The sequence below is a fragment of the Podarcis raffonei genome, chromosome 2 (genome assembly GCF_027172205.1).
Source record: "Podarcis raffonei isolate rPodRaf1 chromosome 2, rPodRaf1.pri, whole genome shotgun sequence".
NCBI classification, from domain to species: domain Eukaryota; kingdom Metazoa; phylum Chordata; class Lepidosauria; order Squamata; family Lacertidae; genus Podarcis; species Podarcis raffonei.
This window is the reverse complement of record NC_070603.1, coordinates 2,317,501-2,343,335: the sequence shown is the minus strand read 5'-3', so window position 1 is coordinate 2,343,335 and position 25,835 is coordinate 2,317,501. Positions and strand designations below refer to the sequence as shown.

Genomic DNA, 25,835 nt, shown 5'->3' with positions numbered 1-25,835 from the left:
GGATGAAGCACCAGGTTTTCCTTGCTCTTAACTTACTTTTGCACAGCTGATGGGTTTTCAGAGTGTCCTTCCTTTGATTCCACACCCATGTCCAATGAATGAGCATTCACATCCAGCACTGTGCTTTTTCCATTTCCCTTTTCAGTTGCTCAGTTCTTGGGAGCAATGTATAGGAACAATGAATGCTCAAGGAGGAAAAGAAAGGAAAGACTCCAGCTCTTATTATGCTGGATCTCTCAGTGCTCACCAGCACCATATCCCACAATGGGGCCCCAGGGAAGGGCTGTAGCTTCATGGCAGAGCACATGCTTTGCATGCAAAAGGTACCAGGATCAGCCTCCACATTTCCGGGTATGCATGCCACTTACATAGCACCTGATTAACTGTGTCCTCTAGGGGGTTCACAAATGAAAAGCAAACCAATACAAATACAATCATTTAACCATTAAACCTGTCAGCACAATATTTACTAGCACAAAACCATACAATACAGCATCAAATCAATAAAAACCAATAGCAATTAATAAAAACAACCACATCATTGCAGGGGGTGGAGTACAGGACCCTTGGGGTCCCTTGCAACTCTACCATTCTGTGCTTCTATGATTCTGTGAACAAAACACAACAAGCGGGGAAATGTGAAGGGTATCGCTGGGGGAGACTTCTGCCTGAAACGCTGGAGAGCTGGTGCTGCCCCAGGAAGACAAATTCAACTCAGAAAGACCAATGGTCTGACTCAGCAGCTTCTGTCTTTCTGAGATCCATGCAGGCATAAGAAGCTGTACAGAGAATTTTTTAAAAATATTACACCTAGAGTGTTTAGTTCTGTTGGGAGAGGGGAAACTGCTAAGTCAATCAGCCATGAAATTAGCCAAGGAACACACACACACAACACACTACATGTATTGTGTAAATGTATATGTATTTGTATGTGTTTTATATGTTAATTAAAAAAAGAAAAAGATAAAAATTAGCCAAAGAACATATAGATTGTGTACATTTATACATAAACATAGGAGCCAACTCCTAGGGGTCGAGGTCCCTTCAGCCCCCCAATAAATTATTTGAACGGCCTGGACCCCTCAAAGTTAATCAGCATTGCCATTCAAATGGTGTGTGTGCACCACATCATCTGATCGATTATGTGGGATGGAGCTTACCTCCAATATTTTATTCCGTTTGGCACCCCTGTACATAAGCATCAGCTTCCAAGATTCCGTCCTGCTCTAGCACAGGGGTGGGAAATCTGCGGTTCTTCAGGTGCTGTTGGACTCCAACTCCCATTGACCCCAGCCAGCATGACCAGTGGTAAGGGATGATGAGCAGTGTAGTCCAGCAATGCTTGGAGGACCGCAGGTGCCTCATCCTTGTACTAGCAGAAGTAAGGAACAAAAGCCAGAATTCAGATGAAAGGACAGACTATGCAAGAAGATCAGGTCTGGTTCTCCATGACTCCCATTAAGTTATATGGAGGAAAGAAAACATGCAGCAGCCCTGTTCATGGTTGAGAGGGAGTGTGCCTACAACTTGCCCCAAACCCTGGTGTCATAGGGGGCAGGTTTAGACTTTACCCCTGGGTTAGCCAACATGGTGGTTAGCCCAGGCAGCATTATCAATGGTCAGGGACGGTGGGAACCACCTTGTCTACCTCCACTGTGTCCTTCAGTGCCCCCCTTAACTTTCTGCATATCAGTGAACAGCCGCCATAAGGTCTTGCCTAGCTAGACCTCCCACATTTGTGGGAAAAGAACCATGCTGTGCTCAAGATTATTCTCTCTTTTTACAATGTTTGTTCAGTGCTGCTGATTAGACCTTCATTTCCTCAAAAATGCAATGGGAATCTGCCTCATCTCTTTGGCCATAGTGCAAGCTAAGGTGTATGCAAGGAAAGTAGGAGCTCAGCACCCATCCTGATTAGGCAGCAATAAATAAATTGCGAGATGCCTGAAAAAGACAGAGATCAGCTAGATACTAGCCAGCTGGAATTCATTAATGTCTACAGTGTTGCAAGATGCTTGCATGACAAGAAGGCATGTAGAATGATTAAAAATGGCCCTCGGTATTTTCAAAACTCAGCAACAATAATATTCATAAATATATCTCTACCTGACATGCTAAGGCTGGAAGTTTCCCTAAATTCTGGCTCAATAGAATGTTAAATACTACAGAGCTGGGAGGCAGAGCTTGAAAGCTCAGTTAAGGCTGCAGTTTCTCAGCTGAGATGATCCTCCAAGCCATGGCTTTGATGAGGATGAACAATCCATCCCTCCATTTCCCTAAAAAAAAAATAAAAAAAAAATCAGACAAAACATTAAAACAAACAATTGATATAAAATAATCAAATCATCCCAACATAAGGAAGAGCCAACACAATATATTAATAACAACAACAAGCCCTAAGCAATACTTCAACTCTGTTAAGGTAAGTAACTGCAAAGATCTGGACTTATCACATGTGTCATTAGGTCCTCTAACTGTTAGAAAGTGAGAGGTTTCCTTCTGTGGAACAAATCCTGAATAGAGCTAAACCCTTTTCCTCCCATCCCTTATATTGACTGTACTTAGACGGGTCAAGAAACCTTGGGTGGTCTAAGAATGGGAGTAAAGGAGGACTATCGGGAACATGGGCAGAGCCGGGATTTTTGTTAGGGGGAGCAGGACTTTCGTTGGGAGAACCAACAGGATTGGTCAGTTAGTTAAGTTAGTTAAGTATTTCTATTGTTTTACTTGATTGGGGGGGGGCGTCCCCTGGCTACACCCATGATTTGGAATTAGTTCCCAAGCCCAGAATTCCCAGAATTTTTGGTATGAGTGAAGAAAATTATTGTATAATTCAAGGATATCCCCCCCCACCAGGTAGACAGAAGTGGAAAAGTCTTGATAGTTGGATAGTGTTTACATAACTATGTCCCCACTCAGGGAATCTCTGGTTCATACTTAATGAGCTTAAACAATTGTTAATTTAGCATAAACCATAGCAGTAACTAACCTCTGATTTATAGTAATTAGTATACAGTGGTACCTCGGTTTACAAACGTAATCTGTTCCGGAAGTCTGTTCTTAAACCAAAACCATTCTTAAACTGAGGCACGTTTTCCCTAATGAGGCCTCCCGCCACCGGTGCCCTTCCACCGTTCAGATTCCGTTCTTAGACCGAGTTAATGTTCACAAACCAGGACACTACTTCCGGTTTTGTGGAGTTTGTAAACCGAATCGTTCGCAAACAGGACTGTTCTTAAACCGAGGTACCATAGGCGATTCAGCTACATTCGTAAAGATAAAGCACTTTATATGTGTCATAACGCTATGACACCAGATGGCGCTGTGGAGTCCCATCTTTCGCCAATGGGATTTCCCTGTATGAAGTTTTCAACGCGTTTAACTGAATTGCGTTTTTGATGTGTCTAGATCCAGCCAGGGTTGTACTTGAATACACTACATATAAGTACATAAGAGGTGCAGTTGGTTGCTGACTCTGCTTTCTAAGCTACTGTTTTGTACTCTGCTCTGCCCCCGGACCCTCAGTTTTGCACTTAGCTCTAGTAGGAGGAATTTCAGGCCTATCTTGTTCTGGTTCCGCAGAGCGTTCCATGGACTAGGTTAGGTGCAATAGCACCATGGAGTGCTCTAAGCAAGCAACAAGGGCTGGAAACTTGGAAGTGAAGTGAGACCCTTTTGAGTCTCTGTCTCTCCTAGACTCCACCTGTTTTCAGAATTGGAGTCCTTAAAGGGCTATATCCTCAGGATGCACACTTCTGAATTGGGAGAGTTGGTTGTAGTGTTAGACAGGTCCTAGGAGGTGGTGATGGGTTGGATGTGAGCCAATAAACTGAGGCTGAACCCTTGAAAAGACAAAGTCACTATGTTTCCTAACATCTGAGAGAAGGGGAGATGGCTTGTTCTGGATGAGGCTGCATTCCTTTGGAAATAACATGTCTGCAGCTTGTGGGTGCTCCTGAATTCAACACTGTAACTGGAGACTCAGGTGGCCTCAGTGGGTAAAGGTAAAGGTAAAGGTACCCCTGCCCGTATGGGACAGTCGTGTCCGACTCTAGGGTTGTACGCCCATCTCACTTAAGAGGCCGGGGGCCAGCGCTGTCCGAAGACACTTCCGGGTCATGTGGCCAGCGTGACGAAGCTGCTCTGGTGAGCCAGCACCAGCACAGCACACGGAAACGCCGTTTACCTTCCCGCTATAAAGCGGTCCCTATTTATCTACTTGCACTTCAGGGTGCTTTCGAACTGCTAGGTGGGCAGGAGCTGGGACCGAAAGACGGGAGCTCACCCCGCTGCGGGGATTTGAACCGCCGACCATGCGATCGGCAAGCCCTAGGCGCTGAGGTTTTACCCACAGCGCCACCCGCGTCTTTTTTGGCCTCAGTGGGTAGAACTGCTTTTATCCAACTCCGTCTGGCTCACCATATGCGGCCCCTTTTGCACAGATACGACTTGGCCACTGTACTCCATGTGTTGCAGGAAAAAACCCCCCCAATCATTCAGTTTGTACAAACAGGACACACTCACACACGACATACACTACGCTTCATTTAATGAAACTTCCCTGAGTGTACCAACATGTCCGCAGTGAGCCCTACCCAGTTGGCATGCCAGCCTTGATGGTCCTAGACAGAAGATCATCACACTCACAAAGGACCTGCATATGGAAGTGGATTCAGTACGGACTGAAACAAAGGACAGTGATCAGCTCTTCCCTCTGGGGACAGGAAACTGCAAACTCCCCTTTGTCCTCTGGAAAGTACTTATGGGGAGGGGAAAAAAATGAACCGGCCAAGTGACAAGACACTCAAGTTACCACCACAACTCCTCCCCCAACCTCTCCTTTTTGTGATGTGTAAATGATGTACCGTATTTTTCGCTCTATAGGACACACTTTTCCCCCTCCAAAAATTAAGGGGAAATGTGTGTGCAACCTATGGAGTGAATGCAGGCTCCTTGGCTTCAGCGATAGCAACGCGAAGCCTCCGAAGCGCAGAGGGAGAGCTCCCCCCGCGCTCCGGAGGCTTCGCTTTGCTTTTGCTGAAGCCGCCTGAAGCCCCCAGAGCGCAGCAGGAAATCCCGCTGCGCTCCGGGGGCTTCAGGCAGCTATCCACAAGCCTTTGGAGCGCAGCAGGAGTTCCCGCTGTGCTCCAAAGGCTTGCAGATAGCTGCCTGAAGCCTGGAGAGCGAGAGGGGTCAGTGCACACTGATCCCTCTTGCTCTCCAGGCTTCGGTTCACTGGAGAGGCGCTGCACAGTTTTCCCTCTCTGCTCAGTGCCCCTTCAGCGAAGCGGGAGGAGAAATGGAAGGGGCCCCATTTCTCCTACTGCATCACTGAAGGGGCGCTGCACAGAGAGGGGGATAATTTTTTCCCCTGTTCTCCCCCTCCTATGGTCCGGTGCGTCCTATAGAGCGAAAAATACGGTAGTCGTGATGTAGTTATGATGTAGTTTTAGGGGTGTAGCATGGGGGATTAGTAGCTAATAAAAGTTGGGGTCTTCTTTTGTTCAGGGCTTCCATCTTGTTTCACCTGGTGGCAGGTGGGAGTCCTGTCACGACAGTCTTCAATAAAGACCAAGCCTACTGGCAGCTGTTTTGCTCTGGTATTCCTGGCTGGTGTCCTTGTTTTTTTGTCCAAGGGAGCCGTCAGATTTCCCTGTTAACACATCCTCTGGTAAATCTCAGAATTTTATTTTTTTCATGGGTAAATCTCAGATTTGATTATTGCAATATGCTTCCCCCTCCCTCTTATTTCTGTGTATTGCTATTCTTCATGCTGCTGAAATACCTGAAATCACTAAAATACCAACAATGGTATTTTACCTGACAGTAAGAGCTGTTCGACAGTGGAATTTGCTGCCAAGGAGTGTGGTGGAGTCTCCTTCTTTGGAGGGCTTTAAGCAGAGGTTTGACAACCATATGTCAGGAGTGCTCTGATGGTGTTTCCTGCTTGGCAGGGGGTTGGACTCGATGGCCCTTGTGGTCTCTTCCAACTCTATGATTCTATGATTCCTCACTCCCAGTGAGTCTGGCATTTCTGGTCCCTAAGCCTAAAAATATCCAGCTTCTTCTTCTGACACTTAGGTGGAGAAGTTGTTAGCGAGACCATTTTGGGCCTGGTGCAAAGGCAACACTCTCGCCTCCTCCCAGCAGCACCTACTTGCTGTCACACTTTCCAGAGCAGACAGCCCACACACTGCCGCCCACTTCTCCTCCCTTTGCAAACGCTGCAGAGATGGCCAGGAGAGGAGACATCACACAGATCTTGCATTACAAAACAGCCTCTCTGTGAGGCTCATCACTGCAGATCCAGATTTGTGAAATCAGCGACAAGAGAAGGGGGAAGGCTAGTTTGCCTCATTCCCTCCACTTGCCTCACTTGCCTGGCATGGACTTGCCTCTGGCTGGGATTCTGCAGGCTGTCACAAACCTACCTCCCCACCCAGGTTTCCCTTGCCAGACATCAAGCTCATCCAAAGCAGGTGGGACACACAAGCTTCTCAGTGGAACACAAGATTTTTTCATACTACCCCTCCTGCTTCAAGTGAATTTCTCACTTCAAGTGAATTTCTCACTTGAAAGGTTTAGAATGTGTGTTTCTACATGAGCTGATCACTGTCAGTCTCAACTAGGCTGACCAGATGCAAAAGAGGACCTTTAACAGTTGTGTAGGTTTCAACAGGTGTGGTTTGCACGACAAGCTATACCTGTTGAAATCCCCATTTCCTGATAACTATTGCAGGAGAGGAGACCCCTGTCCACTTTTGCATCAGGTCAGTCTCCTCTCAGTCTGGATTTGGATCACAGTGGGGCTGGATAGGAGGGTTAACTCTTTCCCTCTGCCCTGATGAAAAGCACCTCCCTAAAGCTATTATTTTTGCACTGGGCAGGAAATGGATAATTGCACTGAAAGCAGCTTCCCTTACGGCAGAGCTGGGGACCCCCAAGCCAGGGGGTCAAATCCATGCCTTCCTGCCCTCCCTCATTCACCCTGCTTCACCCCAAGTGTTTTTGATTGACTGGAATGTGTCCTTGAATCCTGATCATGCCTTTTGCTTGCCTGGATGGGGGAAAGGGGTGTGTTTGTAGATATAGAAACCAGCATATTGTACAAAGGAAAAATTGCTTTGCCCAGCACTTGCACATGGCCCTCAGAAGGTTGCTCAGAAAGAATGTGGACCTATGGCTGTTTTTTTTTTGGGGGGGGGTTAAGCAATTTTTGTCAGGATCTTGGCATAGGGAAATGTTTATTGTTATTATTCGGTTTATATACTACCCTTTATCAAAAGATCCCAGAGCAGTGCATAGCATTAAGAGTGCATTTTATGGAGCATCAATAATAAAAACATAACAAAAGGCATAATAACAGACAGTATAATAATTAAAAAATCATAATAACAGCCCCCCCCCCCGCTTTAAAAGGCCATTGATTAACTAATGGCCAAAGGCCTTGATAGAGAGGAATGTTTTCACCTGGTGCCTAAAGACATGTCATGATGGCACCAGGGGAGCCTCTCTGGGGAGAGCATTCCACAGTCAGGGAGCCACCATAGAAAAAGTCTGTTCTTGTGTTGCCACCCTCCAAACTTCTCAGGGAGTGGGGACATAGAGAAGGGCCTCAAGGTTTGGGTTGATTTGTATAGGGAGGGATGGTCCTTAAGGTATTGAGGTCCCCCTGAGCCGTGGAAGGCATTATAGGTCAACACCAGCAATTTGAACTGGGCCTAGAAACTAATAGGCAGCCATGACTGTAGTGGTCCTTGTTAAGATCTCCTTCTATTTCTTGATACAACTGCAAACCACACATTGAATGGAACCTGTTGGCTTGTGATATGTGCTCAGCTTCTCCCCAGGCTTGGAGTATCCACCTTCCTCAAGTGTTTTCTTCCAGCATGGGTAGTGTAGTGTTGAGGGATGTTCAGTTCAAAGATGGTGGCCTGTGTGTCTGCTCTCCCCCACAAACAATAAGGGAGGACTGGTGTCGTATTGCCCTGATTATGGGTTTCCCAAAAGCATTTATGACTCCACACTGCTAGAAACAGGGTTGTTTATTTCATAAACTTAGGCACCACTTTTCTGTCTCGCACAGCAGTTTGAAATCACTAAAATACCAACAATAAGCAATCAAGTAGAACAGTAAAATCCCATTAGAATCAGAGAGGTAAACCAAGGGCTCCTCCGGGCATTTTGTTTATGGAGCTTCCACACAGTAATTAGGCAGAGGGGACCTTCTGTGCCCTTCCTTTGCACTCCCTAGACCAGGGATGGAGAACCTGTGTCCTTCCAGATATTTTTGAACTCCAACTCTCATCAGCCCCAGCCAGCATGGACAAAGGTCAGGGAGTCCATCAACATCTGGAAGGCTACAGGTTCCTAATCCCTGCCATGGTAGCCAATGTGGGCTCCTACAGATGTTGTGGACTGCAACTCCCATCACTCAGCTGGCATGCCCAGTGGTCAGGGACAATGGGAGATACAGCCCAACAACAGGTTAGTTACCTCTGCCCTAGAGTAAAAGGCTCCACAGATCAACCATTTTATGTAAGTTATTGGGGAGGGGGCAAGATTTGAAAATCTGCAACCCTCATAAACTTTTCATGTCAGCTACCAAATAGATCCTTCTCTTTCCCTATTATTTCATGGGCTTGGGGTGTGTGTGTGCTCCTGCCATTGTCTGGCCTTCAGGGCAAATCAGGTCCTCCTCCTCATCCCCTGCATCTGTTTCTTGCATCTGGTGATCTGTCAGATGGCTCTGGCTCTGTCCCAGGCCACAGTGGTGCTCTTTTCATAGCAGGTGTCAATAAACACACAGAGCAGAGCACAAAGCTGCATGCACTTCACAGTCAACAATCAACTCACAGGGAGCTGGCAAGCTCTTTCTCACAAAGCTCTTTCTTCCACGTGAACCTGGAATGTTCGACGCCCAGCTCTGTGGGGCCTCCATGAGTCCTCCACTGTTAGGTTGGCCTTGGGCACAGCTGGGTTCATGTGCAGAAAGATGGAAACCTGTGAGTCAATGTTTGCAGAGAGCTGGGAGGATTGCAAATACAAGCCCTGACGTCTGCAGTCACCGGTCCAAAGGGCAGAGGTGGGAGCATCCTCTGTGCAGTGCTGGCCTCCTCTGACCTTGCCTGCTTCCTTTCTGGGAATCCAGCAGTCATCAGCCCCCTGCCCTGCACTACAACACACAGCACACCATTGGCAAATGTCCTGATACCTGCAGGCAAAAAGAGATTCAGAATGGAGGTGGGTTGATACTCCTGAGAATGCGCAAGTCCTAAAATGAGACCGAAGGTGGCCATCTGACCTACTTTACAGAAGACAGTTCTCTATCTTAAGAAACCCTTAATTTGAAGAGTTGTTCAGTATAAATCCAGTAGCAGCAGCAGCAGCAACAGCACTACCAAAACCCTAAGAAGGCAGAGAAAGAGGGGCCGTCACAGCAGCAGATTTAGGGTGGTGTAGGTGGTTCCCCTGCACAGGGCGCTGAGCCAACGTGCAAAATTGAGAAGATTCATAATCAAAAAGGTCCCTTTGAAGGCACCTAATTTTGGCCTTGCATAGGGCGCCCTATTACAAATGATTACCAAAGTCCACCCCTGCCCATCAGCAGACTGAGCAGGTAGAGAAAGGCACTTCATCACAGTATTGTATTTCTGTTTAAATTAAGGTCATTATTTCTGAATGTACTTTCATACCTATAAATTAGCATATGCAAATATTATTCAAAGTGATGTCTTCTTTCATGTAACTTGTAAGTTGCCGCCATGGTTATATATGAAGGGAACATGGAATCTGCTTGAGGATATCCACTCTCAAGGTAGTACCTGTTGTTGAACTCCAACTTCCATCAGTCCCAGTCACCCCAGCCAATGGTCAGGGATGGTGGGAGTTGGAGACCAGCAACATCTGGAGGGCCACAGGTTCCCCACTCCTGCCATAGACACTTAGAATGCACCTGTTCAAAAGATCAGCAAGTGTAGGCCAAAGTCAACACTTGCCGTCTCTCCTGAACTGTACCAACTGATCCCCTACTTGCCAATCTTTTGACAAGAGGCGTGCTATTTTGGGAGAGTACTGGCTTTCGCAATAGGAATTTCTGGCACTCTGCTTCAGGGTCTAAGGATGGGACCTTTGGCCCATTGCCCTCCACCCTCTCCTCCAAGTGACCCTCCTGTGAAACCCCTTGCTGACTAAGTTTCTATTTTGATTGGCAGAAGCACTTCAGGGTGTCATCAGTCCAAAGAGGGTAGAGAGACTTTGAAGGAAGTACAAATCTGAGCTATTTATTGGCAGTTATGTGTACTTTGTACCATCAATCAGTTTTGAAATACTGCACCAAATTTGGTGCCAATGAAAGCTCAAATGTATAAATGATGTCAGTTAATTAAACAAATATGCATTTCGCCATTCATTGGCACAATTTGTTCTGCCCATTTTCACTACATTGTGGATTTTATTTGGGTTTTGCTAGTCATGGGAAGGGGAAGGCACAGGCGTTGGACACCTTAAAGCCTCATCTTAAATCAATGGAAATATTTCCCAGTTAATACTCCAGTTTCTAAGATTTCAGCAGGATTTGCTGATGCACTTTCAAGCACATTTTTTTTCAACCACAAGGGAGAAAAAACATGTTCTTTTGAAAAAAAGAAAGCTGAGATTTACAGATCTACGGCCAGTGCCACATTCTCTGTGGAATTCCTGTACTCCTGTGGAATTGCAGCAAATGTTTATAGATTAAAAATTGCATTCAGAATTATTTGTGGAAAATAAGAATTGGGAACAATGCTTTATTAATTATAATTTTACCCCCCCCCCTCAATGAAAGTTCTTAGGGATTCTTGGGGTTCTTAGCCCACTCAGCTCACTGCTATGTGCTTGAGCCAAATGTACCCTGTCTTTTGCATGGGTGGAACAGTTCATGAGAAAGTAGGGACACCAGATGCAAAGTAGAACAGGACACTTTTGTGTACAAAGCGGGGTTTTTGGCTGGTGCCTCTCATCCTGGCAGAGGCTTCCCATCAACAGCTCTGCTTAAGAATGTGCACCAGCTGCTTATATGCTGCTGAGCCAAATTCAGAAGTCTTAAGGTTACTATACAAGGCCCTGAACAGCTTGGGACCAGCTTATTTGAGAGACTGTCTTTCCCCACATATACCTGCCTGATCTTTATGTTCAAGCCTGAGAGGCCCAATTAAGAGTAACATCTGATGTTTGCCTTGCTTCTATGAAACAGAGGACATTTGGTGTTTCTGTGCCCAGCTGGTGGAACTCCTTGCCTCTTTCTATTCAGCAAGGACCATTGTTACTTTGTTTCAGATGCTCACTGAAGCCTTTTCTGTTTACACAGACCTTTTCTAAGGCATAGCTCAAGCACCTTGCGCATGGCTGCTCAGGTGCTACTTTCTTGTTGTTTTGTGCATGCGTTATCACCACCTGGATACTGCTGTTTATTATGTGCTATATATGCCTGTAAAATAAATAAAACAATAAAATCTGAATCTGCTGATATTCCTTCTACCGCAGGCTTCCTCAAACCTGGCCCTCCAGGATCCGTGGTCAGGGATGGGAATTGTAGTCTCAAAACATCTGGAGGGCCGAGTTTGAGGAAGCCTGTTCTACCGCCATCAAAGGAACAGCACCCCTGTGTTCCTTTGCATCTGGCATGAGTGCAGTTGTGGTGCTGCTGGTGTGCAAACATCCTCACCAAAAATTGCCCGAGCGTGTGGGAAGCCTCATGCCAGCAGCCCTCAAACCTACCTGCCCTTATGCAGCCAGACTGTCTGCTCCAGTTGGGTGCCCTAGCACCACGTTGTGGCTTCCCAGAAGCTCTCACTGCTAATTCAGACTATGCTAGGCTGAAATCTGCATCCCCAGCCATAGTTCTCAAAATAATTTCCACCTGCGAAAACGCCAGGGGTGCTTTTCAGTTTTCTCCTTAGGGGCAAGGAGGAAAACTTTATTCAAAATGTTTGGGAGGTGGTTGCTGCTTGTCTTTCTGGGCCTTGCCATGAAGTGCCACTGGCAGGAATTGGTGGCCACTGCTCACTTGAACTCCAGCTGCTGCATAACAGGATGGAGAGTGGGAGCTGAGGTCAGTGTGGTGCAAACACACTGGCAGGAGCCTAGCCATTGCAAAACAGATAAGTTGGTGGGCTCCCTCTAGCTTCCTTCTATGATTTGAGTACTGTGGCATGGTGCTCCTCAGTTTCTTGAGCTAGGAAACTCAGTGCTGGTGTGATGAATGCTCTGTATTTCTTTCTTTTTTAATGAAAAGCCAGGAAGATTGGGGGTTTTAATGAAAAGCCAGGAAGATTGGGGGTTGGGAGTTGGGAGTTGAGAAAGTAAGCTGAATCATGTGGAAGGCTGAAATGGAAAATAGCCATGTAAGCCACTGTTTTTCCTTCTGTCTGGCTTATGTTTAAAACACAACAAGAGATCTCTAGTCAATAACAGAATAAGGGGAATCTTTTCCAAACACATTCACAGAAACACAACTGTATGTATCTCTTCGTTAGCTTCTTCTCTGCTTTTCTGACTACCCAGGCCTGGGGGGGGGGCTTAACTTTATCTGGAAAATCTCCTTTGTCCCCCACAATAGTCAAACCTCCTCCACCGTCACCTTAAATAAATGGAACCAGGACTGCTGAGTCATGGTGTGGAGGCCCATTCATTCTCAGGGAGCCTTGCTCTCTCTTCCCAAGTCACTTTTGATAATGGAACATCACATCAGCACAGTGAGTGGATGATCCAAACCCCACGGAAACAAACCAAGATAAATGTTGCAATCATCAATACCCCTTAGGTCTTTTGTAGAAACTCAAAGACCGCCATTCACCCAGGCAAACTTAATTATGAGCCTTTCCTTCCTGGCATCAAATTATGCTTATAATGTCTAGAGCAGAGGGAGGAAATCCATCTCATCCTGAGGGCGGCAGTCCTAGGAAGGTCAGTGTGTGACCTTGGGATAGCTGATGTTTCTGAGGCTGGCCTACCACACAGGGTTGCTGTGAGGATAAAATGGGGAGGGGGAGAAGCATTTATGGCTCCTTTAGCTCCTTGGAGAAAAAGTAGGATATGTAATTTTTTTGTGGGGCAGGGGAATCACTGACTAAAGGCATCCCTACCAGACCCTCCAAGTGTCCCTATTTTCCAGGGATGTCCCTGATTTAGAGTAGCCATCCTGGTTTCTGATTTGATCCCAGAATGTCCCACTTTCCCTTAGGATGTCCCTTTTTCATTGGAGAAATGTTGGAGGGTATGGAGTTATCCAACCCCCCAAGCTGTCTGAAGGCAATCCTGTATAGGTAAGATTTTTTAATGTTTTTTTATTTTTTTATTTATTATTATTATTATTATTATTATTATTATTATTATTATTATTATTATTATTATATGTTGGAAGCTGCCCAGAGAGGCTGGGGCAACCCAGTAAGATGTGTGGGGTATAAATAGTAAAATTATCATGATGGAAAGGGATGTCTCTATTTTCATCGGATAAATCTTGGTGGGTATGCCCTACTATACGCAACAAACCTTAATCCCTAGTACATTTTAATATTTCAAATTGAAACAATAATACTTGTCTATTGGATTTCATTCATTTACATTGTTAGGGATCAGTTTGACACCAATATATGACTTGGCAAAGTGCACTTTTTCTCTTTCTTTTTACATTGGAGGGCTAAATCAGCTCTGAGGTTGTTGGTTTTTTGCTCCCAGCAGATCCCTCTCTCTGCCCTTCTTTCCTTCTCTCCATGCTGGTGTTGCTTGGAAATGTACAATCTATCTCCTTCCAAACCATTAGCTCTTTCCCAAGTCTTCCATTCAGTTCAGTTCAGATTTATTCTCTCAGCTGTAAGGCAGCACTGACCATTGGCACAGCTGGCAACAACTAAAGGCATCTCAGCAGGGATGCTCAGATACATACAGTCCAATTTTAGATTGCCAGCTGCTTCCAGAGCTGATGATTGTCTGCCCATACTCAGACTCTTTTTGCCTGAGACTTATGCTTGGGTCCATGAAGTATATGCAGATGTGAACTGCATGTGGCCCTTAGCATAAGAACACAGTAGAGACCCTCTTTGTTATTTGCTGCCCAAATCCGAGGGAAGTTGCATCTCCACCCTTAAATCTTTGCAGAAGCCTAAGCACCCCCTTGCTGCCTCTTTTTTCTGAAACTGGCTCAGAGCAACAGAGAGTTGGACAGGATGTATGGACAGGATGAGTTTTTAAGGGTAGAATTCAATGTAACACTAAAGTTCTGTTCCATCAGTGCAAGGAACATCCTTGTGCAATGGAACATTCTCCCTTTCTGCTGCTTCTGCACCCCCTAAAACTGTTCCAGGAGTTGCCCCCACACCCTCTGGTGCAAATTTGAGGAGGGCATGGAACATGTGCAGGGGAAGGAAAAGGGGAAGTGCAATTGCACAAACAGAAATCCTTGTGATGACAGGATACAGTAGTTGAACGCCACCCTAAAATTTTATTTTGAACACGCATGACATATCTGTATGGAGAATTTCACAAGGTTTGATATGAATCTAATCCCCCACCATCTACTCTGCCCAGTCTTCAATTCTTTACTCATTTGCTTCCCTGTCTGGCCAGAAGTAGGAGTGATGCCAGTCACAGAGCAGCTGGCACCGTCTAGAATCATAGAATCATAGAGTTGGAAGAGACCACAAGGGCCATCGAGTCCAACCCCCTGCCAAGCAGGAAACACCATCAGAGCACTCCTGACATATGGTTGTCAAGCCTCTGCTTAAAGACCTCCAAAGAAGGAGACTCCACCACACTCCTTGGCAGCAAATTCCACTGTCAAACAGCTCTTACTGTCAGGAAGTTCTTCCTAATGTTTAGGTGGAATCTTCTTTCTTGTAGTTTGGATCCATTGCTCCGTGTCCGCTTCTCTGGAGCAGCAGAAAACAACCTTTCTCCCTCCTCTATGTGACATCCTTTTATATATTTGAACATGGCTATCATATCACCCCTTAACCTCCTCTTCTCCAGGCTAAACATGCCCAGCTCCCTTAGCCGTTCCTCATAAGGCATCATTTCCAGGCCTTTGACCATTTTGGTTGCCCTCCTCTGGACATGTTCCAGTTTGTCAGTGTCCTTCTTGAACTGTGGTGCCCAGAACTGGACACAGTACTCCAGGTGAGGTCTGCCAGAGCAGAATACAGTGGCACTATTACTTCCCTTGATCTAGATGCTATACTACACAAATGCCATATACAAAGCTGCCTTTCACTAAATCAAACTATTGATCCATCTAGTCCAGCATTGTCTGCTTGGATTGTCATCAGATCTCCAAGCTCTTTTAGGTAGAGGTCCTTTGCAATCCTGGTACTTGAAAATCATCTAATAGGAAATGCTGGGGTTTAAATCTGGTTCTTTCTCATGTAAAGTGTGTGCTTTGGCTGTGCCCCCTTCTTCAAAAAGTCTGCTTACATGTATCAAAGAGCATGACTGGAAATTGAATTTCCTCTTTTTACTGTGACTGCTCTTCCTGCTTTCCCTTCCAGGACCAGGGACAGCTCTAAGGTAGGCATCATTCCTCCAACAGGTTCAAGAACTAAAAGGAGGCAGGCACTTAAAGGTGAAACGATCTAGCTTGGACCTTTACACTTCTGTGTTGCTCAGTGCCATTTAGCAAGGGTGCACCAATGCACTAAGCAAGGGATCTTGGGCAGCTGGTGTGCTGGCTTATTCAGCCTGCTGCCCTCTGATGTGGTTTGAGATACCAGCATCAATAGCCAGGACAACAGCAAATTATCTTGCTAAAGGGTACCCAACATGGCACTGTCCAGTAGGTGTTGGACTAAAACTCCCATCACCCCTATTTCCCATGCTGGCTAGAGCTGATGGGAGTTCTGCTCTATTGTACCATTCGCCTTCAACTGAGCTTCAGCCAAACTTGGGGGTATGCAGACCCCCAAGGTGCTACCTTCTCTGCCCCTACATCCCTGAACCAATTGTTTGGGCCACAGCTGTGGTGTATTATGGCCAAAGTTCACTCTGTGAAGCTGCTCTGAGTTTCCCTTCCTGTGACTGCAGCAGCCAGGAAGGCACACAATGAGAAACCTTTCAGAACATGAATGCATGGGGTTCAGACTCTCAGCCTCTTACATGTGAGATGGGAGCAAGAGAAAATTCTTGAAAGGTTTGTTTTGCCTTTTGGCAACATCATTCAGTGTTTAGGTGCATGCTGGCTTCAGTAAATGGATTTGTCTCATATAACAACTGACAGTTCTGTGGAAAAGGTCAGGTTGAATCACAAGTACAAAAGGCAAAGACAGCTGATTGCGGGAATAAACAGCACAAACAGAACTGGCAGTATTGTAAGTGTATGGCAAAATCTCTTACTTTAAAGAGCCACTGATGCAATCTCTTGATACTCATCCTTCATCGTAAGCTGTGACTTGTTCCATATATTATAAGACAGCAAACCTGGACCGGACATCAAATAGGGCACACTTGACAGGCTGCTATTAGTCTTAGTTTCCTGATGAGTGCACCTTTGAGATCCATATGTTTCCAGTCATGTGAATGAGACATGCTTTTGCTTCATTCATGCTTTAGTTTTCATACAAAAACTTCTTAGGTATACCTCCAAAAACGTTATGAAATGTGTCTTGGTCAGCATCTCCAGATAGGTTGGCAGTAGTTTGGGGGTTTGAGTCAAAGAATTAGAAGGAGCCAGAAGGCCCTCTAGTGGAGAATACGGCCAGCAACTCAATTGCCGGCAATGATACCTGGAGCCAGTTCACACAGGCAGCTTTATCACTCATAGACTGCAACATTCATTGGTATTATTCTAATTACTATGATTATTAATACTAGTAACATTGGCAGTTGCACCAATCCTATATATTTTCTGAATTAAAATTTTGGTGCTCCAGAATAATAAAACACACAATTTGTCAAGCAGCATAATGGCAGCACATCAAACAATCCAAGAGTCCACTGTGATCCTCTTTTTGTATATGTCTTTACTTCTTCCCCTTTATGCCTCAGGCAGCTGGTGGAGATCAGGAAGTCATTCATCTGGTGAGCTGTTATAGCCCTGTGCACCTCTTTACAAAGCGCAGGTGCTGGGTCTCTCCCACCAAGATATTTATAGAGCTGGTGCAGGCACCTTTGAAATAAACCAGTTGCCTGGTTTGTGGTCCTGACAAACCCTTGTGTTGTACTTGGTGCCACTCCCTTCTAGTGGCAACCGATGTGATAAAGTGCAGAGGTGGAGGTGGTGGAGACATAGTGTTGTATGATGTTTTAGGACATGGGTGCTCCTTGATTTGATGGAGCAGGAGAGTGGTGCCAGACATACACCTGATATTTTTGTTGGTCACATATACTGTAATGTCTAGAACAATAGACCTATGCTTAAGACAGTATGGTTTTTGAGCTTTGTCTCCCTATGGGAAATGTTAATCTCCTTGACTGGGTTAGTCATTGGTTTCAGAGAGTGTTTGGGGTTAATGTGCTCACAGCAATAAATAACTTGCAATAAAATATATTCCCAGTGTAGCTATTAAAAGTGGGTCCTATGCCTGAAAGTGTTGAAAATCGATCCTTGTGTCTGAAAGGGGTGGAGACTACTGGTCTAATCTACCAGTGTTGGTGCTGACCTTTAAAGCCCTAAACGGCCTTGGCCCAGTATACCTGAAGGAGCGTCTCCACCCCCATCATTTAGCCTGGACACTGAGGTCCTCCTCCGAAGGTCTTCTGCTGGTTCCCTGACTGCGAGAAGTGAAGCTACAGGGAACCAGGCAGAGGGCCTTCTTGGTAGTGGTGGAACACCCTTCCATCAGATGTCAAGGAGTTAAAGAATTACACAACTTTTAGAAGACACTTGAAGGCAGCCCTGCATCTGGACATTTTTAACACTTGATGTTTTATGTTTTTAGATATGTTGTTGCGCCAACTTGGCAGGAGGGAGGCATTCCACAGAGCTTTGCTGCTGGTATCTCTGTGACCCTAGAGGCCGGGGAGACTGGCAGCAGTGCTGGGGTGGTGGTGGTGGTGGTGATGCCCCTTGGAGGGCGCTGTCTGAGGCAGCCGCCTGACCCAGCCTTATGAGTGGGCCAGCTCTGTTGCATATACACCATGCAGTTAAAACCTTACTTGCTCCTCCCCCAAGGAATCCTGGGAAATGTAGTTTGCTGTGGGTGCTGGGGCTGAGGGGCATACTAACAGTTCTCAGCACCCTTCACAAACTACAGTTCCCAGTATTTCTTGTGGAGAGGATTTTTTTTGAAGGGTGTACACGGCTTATACATGAATCAAATTGTTTTTAGTGTATACAGCATCTTGTATGCATGTGGGGTGGGGAGAATGACTCTGACACCACACCACATTTACTGATTGCATTTACATTATTTTCCTTGGGGAGCTCTTGCTCATCTCCCATCCAGGCAGGGTGTCCAACTCCAGCTCCGCTTCGGTTTATTACCATCATCTGCTTTCAGCCTGCACCTCAATGGCTGAGAGACATTGCTACAGAGAGACTTCCCCACCAAGCAGAAGAAGCTCATTGCAGCTTTAAATCACCAGCTTCATCACTAATTTACACATCTTGGAAGGTTGGGTGTTTTTCTTTCTTTTTTTAGTTTTGGCTGGCGAACTAACTGGGTCAGAAGAAAGCATCCTGACAGCTTCAGGCCTGGAATATGGGATATTCCTGAGTCTGGGACAGCAAAGGGGGGAGAGTTGGATGATGATAGGATCATCTGTCCCTTTCAGCTCTCATTTCTCCTCCTCCATCTCTGGGGCTACTAGTCCCAGTGCAGCAGATCTGTGAACAAACTGACTTATGTCTAGATAGCTCCTGGTACAAATCCCTGCAGTCAAAGGGCTTTTCCCTGCTTCACTTATGCCCTGCCTGTATATACTTCCATATTGCACACACACACTCCAGCAAGGCACAGATTTGCAGCAAAATTACCCATCCAAGTGAGTGGCCAATGGGATTGTCTTGTAAAGTTCAGCCCCATACTCCTACCTGAGCCCTAGTGCAGTGCCTGCTCTCATGATTCTGAAAAGCATCCTTGGTTAAAACAAGACCTTTCCAGCCCATTGCTGAACAACAACAACAAAAGCATGTGCAAAGAGCCTGGCATTAATACTACTTCTCTCCATTCGCCGCACAGTGTAACCAGGTCCTGTACAGCTCCCACCCAGGGATTGTCAATTATTGATGGAAATGCATTTAAGATGCCATTTTCAAAAGTGGAACACACAGCTTAGGGCTTCTGCCACTCTTTCAAATTGGATTTAGCTCTGGCTATTCATTATAGAACATTGTTTTGGAAATGCCCAGCCTGGGAATCCCCACAGCTGCTGAGCCAGCAAGCTGGTAATTTATTTATTTCATGGGCTTGCTGATCAGAAGGTTGGCAGTTCGATTCCCCGCGACGGGGTGAGCTCCTGTTGTTCGGTCCCTGCTCCTGCCCACCTAGCAGTTTGAAAGCACGCCAAGTAGATAAATAGGTACTGCTCCGGCGGGAAGGTAAACAGCGTTTCCGTGCGCTGCTCTGGTTCTCCAGAAGCAGCTTAGTCATGCTGGCCACATGACCCAGAAGCTGTCTGTGGACAAATGCCAGCTCCCTCGGCCTGTAAAGTGAGATGAGCGCCGCAACCCCAGAGTCGTCTGCGACTGGACTTAACGGTTAGGGGTCCCTGTACCTTTACCTTTTACCATGTATTTACAATGCCACCTCCCAGCAGTCAATTTAGCTAGTGGATAACTGCGGGTGGCGCTGTGGGTAAAACCTAGCAGTTCGAAAGCACTCCTAAGTGCAAGTAGATAAATAGGTACCGCTTTATAGCGGGAAGGTAAACGGCGTTTCCGTGTGCTGCACTGGTGCAGGCTCGCCAGAGCAGCTTCGTCACGCTGGCCACGTGACCCGGAAGTGTCTTCGGACAGTGCTGGCCCCCGGCCTCTTAAGTGAGATGGGCGCACAACCCTAGAGTCAGACACGACTGGCCCATACGGGCAGGGGTACCTTTACCTTTACCTTTAACTGCCTTTAGCCATTGTAATGGGTGAGGAGTTTCATCCTCTGGCTATCACAAGTTGGTGTCCCTCTTACGTCTTTGACTGGAAAGCTTCTTGTATTCCACCCCCACCCTCATTCTCAGCCTGGTTCCCCACCCTAGCCACTCTGGTTGGCTTCCAACAAATTAAAACACAATATGACATCAAACAGGGATTGAACCAAGGACTCTGCTCTGTCAGTGAGCTAGGGACCTTCCCACATTCCTCTTCTGTTACCATGTCATGGGTTGCTTAGAGGTGACACCAGTCAGGATGTCAGGCAAGGATTTTCTCTCTCTCTGACAGTAATAGGAAACTAACGCCTGCCTTCTCTCCAATAGCAGTACATCCATTGCCACCTAGTGACTAAAACTGTTCATACAGGTACTTTTATTCACCAATGTTCTTCATGCAGTAGCACCAGTCATTTCCTGGAATCATAGACTTGTAGAGTTAGAAGGGACAAGGGGGGTCATCTACTCTAACATCCTGCAAGGCAGATCTCTTTTGCCAATGTGGGGCTCAAACCCACGACCCGGATATTAAGAGTCTGGTGCTCTACCACTGTTCCTAGGGAAATTAGAAAGGCACCTACAATCTGATGTTGCCTACTGAAAATGTGTTTGTTTTGCCAAGCATTTTTTTAAGGATTAATCTGCTTTACTGTCAATCATTTGTTCTGTATTATTATAATGTTATAGCTTTAATGATAGCGTTATGCTGGTTTAATTATTTTGTTTTATGCAGTCTCACTATTTTTTATGAGCTTGCACACTTCTTCAGATGCATGCACACAAAAGCTTATACCCAGAACAAACTTAGTTGGTCTCTAAGGTGCTACTGCACAATTTTTTAATTTATTTTGGCTGTGTCAGACCAACACGGCTACCTACCTGAATTTATTTTTTATGAGTTGGTGGTTTATAAATATTCCTACAACAATAAAATATGTACTAAATAATAATAATAATAATTTATACCCCGCCCTTCCCGGCCAAGACTGGGCTCAGAGTGGCTAACACCAAATATATACACCACACTGGCTCTCAGATGTGCTTGCAGCTGCAAGTGATTGTTATTATCTTCATGCCCTGAAAAGCTCCATCTGTTTTATTTCTGCAGGTCAAGCTGCTACTCAAGTTGCTGGCAGTTCTCTTTGGGTCAGCTGGCAACCCTCCACAGTTACAGCTCAAGGCTTTGAACACCTTGCAACACCTCGTGACTCTCTTGTTTTCGTCCTCAGGAAAAGATTGTATCTGGGGAGAGGAAGGAATGTATGTCTTGCCTGGCACCCTTTGCCATATTCCTGTCAGGAGGGGGAGATGTCAAGGTTCACAATTCATGGGAAACACCTCACTCAACAAGCAAAAAACTCTTTCTAAGACAGAGATTCCAAGAAGGCGTCCGCCAGGCAGAGAAGGGGATTATGCTGTGGTCTGGACCACTGTTCTGTTGCATTATCTGCGCACCTGCAAAATTTTCACATAAAACTGTCTTTTGAGATACTTAAACTCACCTGTAAATGTGATGTCGTGGCCATAGGAATAAGGGCCTGGCTTGCAGGGAACTTGTCAAGGTGTGTGCATTGCAGTGCTTTGAGCACCACTGATGTATTACTATGGTCAGGATTGGCTTTATAGTACTTTTCATCTCGATTTCATTCCTATATCAACGATCCTACAAAATCTGTGTTTTCCCCATTTTGTAGATGGAGAACTGAGACTAAGGAGGAGTGACCAGCCCAAGGCCAAGCAAAGGGCAGTTTCCAGGAAGGAAATCGAGGAATCGACCTGTCGTTTACATGCATTCCCAATATTTTCAAGGCAGATGGTGAAAGGTAGCTGTGTGTTACATGAAACTCTGGCACCATCACACCCAGCTTCTCCTTTCAGGAATATTGCACAGTTCTGATTGCCACATTCCAAAGACACAGGGATACAGATAGATCCCTTATGCCCAGTATTGTCTACACTTTCTGCATGCAAGGCAGATGTTCTGCCACTGAGCTATAGGACCCTTCCCAAGACAAAGCTTGTTCTTTCCATTTGTATATGTTCTTCAGTTTTATGGGTGGCGCTTTTTTTAGTCTGATGTGCATTGTTGCATTTGTTCAATATATATTGCATTTATATACTGTGTGCAAACTGCTTTCATGTCACATTATTCTGATAATGGAATCATATAATCATAGAATTGAAAGGGACCCTGAGGGTCATCTAGTCCAGCCCCCGCCATGCAGAAATCTTAACTAGATCATACAGGGCAGGTGGTCATCCAGCCTCTGCTTTAAAACTTCAAAGGAAGGAGAGTCCGCCACTGTTTGTTCCACTGTTGACACCACAATGAAGCATGGTGAACTATTTTAAACAAGCAAGCAAGACAGCACAGAAGAGGGCAAGTAGTAAGGAGAGAGAGAGAGAGAATAAATAGTTCCAGGCCAAGCCTAAGAGGCCAATACATTGCTGCCTCCTTTACCGCTTTCACTCAGCAGCCCATTAAGCTTTTCCCTCACAGGGTGGGTGAGAGCCGGATGTGAGCCACCGTTTGAGGTTTTCATGAGAAAAAACAAAACAAAAGAGATGAGCACGAAAGTTTCCTCTTGAAAACAGATCAGCTTCCTCCAGTCTCTGCTGACGCAGATTGGGTGAGGTGGGGAGAGGGCCAGGAGTGGGCAAGGGCCTCCAATAGTCCTACCCTGGGCAGCTGAGATGCAGAGCGCGGTGCCAGATTCACCAGGGGCTCACCTTAGAGCCCAGCATGCTCTTCCCAGGGCCGGGTAAGTAGCAGCAGCCGACGAATTAAGGTGTCACTCACAGGCTGTGACCTGCTTCTGAACAGACAGGCTTAATTCTGACAGCATCCTCTGAACAGAGGTGAGGGAAGGAGTGGAGGTGATATGGAATGGGAATGAGGAGGGTATTGAGAAGGAGGTGATGGAGGGGAGCACTAGGGTGGGATGGGAGTGGGCTGCAAATGGAGAAAGAGAATGCTCTTGGGGGGGATGTTTTTACGTGGCAGTTTATTGTTGATTCAGTTGATTCATGGTTTTCATCACAGTGCCATCTCATAAACACCCCAAAATGTGATGTGATTTTGATTTAATATTTGTATACCACTTTTCAGCAATAATATGGAGCTGAAAGTGGCTCATAATAATAACAAAGCTTTAAAAAGGAGCAAACAATGTTTCTATCCAATATAAGCTTACATATGTACACACACACACACACACTACCACCATATCAGTAAAGCAAAAACAAATATTTCAATAAACAATTAATGCAGTTCAGAACAAACTCATAATGATTAAAAAAGAAATAACATAGATTTATCATTTCAGCAGGGTTTTAAAATAACTTATTGGCTTTTCCATGGAAATGGTAAACCAGGAATAAATGGGAAAATATGGTGTTGGGTGAATAATAATAATAATAATAATAATAATAATAATAATATGCCCCAGCCATCTGACTGGGTTGCCACAGTTATTCTGAGCAGCTCTGCACAAAATATTAAAACATAGAAAACCTCAAATATTAAAAACCTCTCTGTTTTTATGCTGTGCAGAACTGGCATGCATGAGCAGCGCTGAGTTCACAATAAATTGCCATGTGGAAGAGCCCTGGAAGGACTAGAGAGGCAGGAAAGAACATAAGAAGCTGCTTTCTACTGAGTCAGAGCAGTGGTCCATTTAGCTGTGTATCGTCTGCCCTGACTGGCAGGGGCTCGCCAGGATTTTAGTTAGGTCTTTCCCAGCCCTACCTGGAGATGCTGGGGATTGATCCAAGGACCTTCTGCAAGCAAAAGCAGATGCTCTGCTGCTGAGCCACAGCCCTTTCCCTTGCAATACAGACTCTCTCAGAGGAGCTCTAGCCCTTCTCCTCTAGCTGTACCAGGGAATGTCTTCAGATTTTAAAATGTCTTCCCCTGCTTGCCATCTCTTTCTCTCCTGTGAACTACAAGCACTTTACAATGTAGGATGTGCTCACTGCTGTGCCTTTTGCGTCCTTAGTGAGATGAATGATGCTAAAGAAACCCAGGTCTGCACCCTCTCAGATTGGTTAGAAGTTCCCAGGAGGCAGTACCTCTCAGATTTGGTTTCCCAGATGGGAGAGGACCAGATATTTAACAGTGTCTTTCTAACATTCACTTTATTTAAAAATCCCCAGTGTATCCAAGTAGAGCTGCCTCAAATCCTGGAGAACCTATGACAGTCAGCGAAGACAAGACTGAGCTAGAGTTTCCAGTGGGCTGACTCAGCATATGGCAACTCTTCCTATGTTTCCATTTGCAAGAGGATGACTCTGCCCATTGGCACTAATGGAAGCTTCCCTTGAATTGCAAAAAGCAGCCCTGGTGGGGCAGGGAGTGTGGAATTCTGATGGGGACCACAGCTGAGACATGGGGTTAAAGTCCCTTTCTCCCATGCAGGGCGGTCCTGATCTAGTTTACTCCCACCTCCACATCAGCTCATTTGTTAAGAAACAACACGACAGAAGGCAGCCTAGATGACAAACGTCACATCTAGTCCGGTAAATGAAACTTGGCTGGTCCCACCACCCACTCTAACCATTGCAGGCTCTTCTGATGGTCTGCTGATCGAAGCTCAAACCGCAAGGAGGAAACCAGCCTCTTGTGGCTGCGAGTGCAGCTTGTGATAACAGCTCTGCTCCTCGCTCTCCTGGAGGCAAAGGGAGATGGCTCACATTACATCCGGTGCAAGTGGTCTTGGCACGGAAACAAAAAACAAACCCAACTTCAAATGCTCAGAAAAACACTTACTTCCCAGAAGTCCCATCTGGAAGTCAGGGCAGAATCAAGTCACAGCTCCTCAGCCAAAGAAAATAAAGCCCAAACTGTGACATACAAGAAGGGATTGGCATATCATTTTAGGGGGTAAAACTTAATTTTTGCTAATTTTCAGCAAGAGGTCTTAAAATATTTTTTTGAGTATGAGGGATTCAAATCTGCTATTATTTTTATGGCTGGCTAACAGTTAGCTTCATAAATTTACATTTGATGAAGAAGCACATAAACTGCTTTCGGACAACCCAAGAATTTTAATTTTACCTTCTGAAAATGTCATGTAATGCTAAATGATAATAATAATAGAATCACAGAGTTGGAAGGGACCACAAGGGTCATTTAATCCAGTTCCCTGCAATGTACCTTTTTTTGCCCTGGACCCCATGACCTTGAGATCAGAGGTTTTTACACATCCATTTCTCTCCTCCTTCCACCCAGACAAGGCAAAGGCATTACAGTGGTACCTCGGGTTAAGTACTTAATTCATTCCGGAGGTTCGATCTTAAGCTGAAACTGTTCTTAACCTGAAGCACCACTTTAGCTAATGGGGCCTCCTGTGCCGCTGCTGCATGATTTCTGTTCTCATCCTGAAGCAAAGTTCTTAACCTGAGGTACTATATCTGGGTTAGTGAAGTCTGTAACCTGAAGCGTATGTAACCTGAGGTACCTCTGTATTACAGTTCAATGGTGTGTTTTAGCCAGACAAAAGTACTAGAAGGGAGCGTGAAACAGGCCTGGTGTGGGATGTCATTTGGGGAGTGTTCAAAGAGCTTTAGGTAAAGGTAAAGGGACCCCTGATCATTAGGTCCAGTTGTGGCCGACTCTGGGGTTGCGGCACTCATCTCACTTTATTGGCCGAGGGAGCCGGCATACAGCTTCCGGGTCATGTGGCTAGCATGACTAAGCCGCTTCTGGTGAACCAGAGCAGTGCACGGAAATGCCATTTACTTTCCCGCCGGAGCGGTACCTATTTATCTACTTGCACTTTGAC

The 25,835-nt window shown here is 45.7% G+C and overlaps 1 protein-coding gene and 1 long non-coding RNA gene across 2 annotated transcripts in view; both read left to right on the top strand.

Annotated features, from left to right (window-relative positions):
- The window catches only part of LOC128404355 (uncharacterized), a 28,347-nt gene extending 5,964 nt beyond the window's left edge, over positions 1-22,383 (top strand). Inside the window, exons 2-3 of the long non-coding RNA XR_008328091.1 lie at positions 21,161-21,614; positions 21,747-22,383. This is a non-coding gene — a long non-coding RNA (uncharacterized LOC128404355). The remainder of the gene's footprint in view (positions 1-21,160; positions 21,615-21,746) is intronic.
- A 207-nt stretch (positions 22,384-22,590) lies between these two features.
- Positions 22,591-25,835, top strand: part of TESPA1 (thymocyte expressed, positive selection associated 1) — a 17,719-nt gene continuing 14,474 nt past the window's right edge. The window contains exon 1 of the mRNA XM_053369852.1: positions 22,591-22,814. Within this exon, the coding sequence (XP_053225827.1) occupies positions 22,747-22,814 (68 nt within the window). The 5' untranslated portion in view covers positions 22,591-22,746. The remainder of the gene's footprint in view (positions 22,815-25,835) is intronic.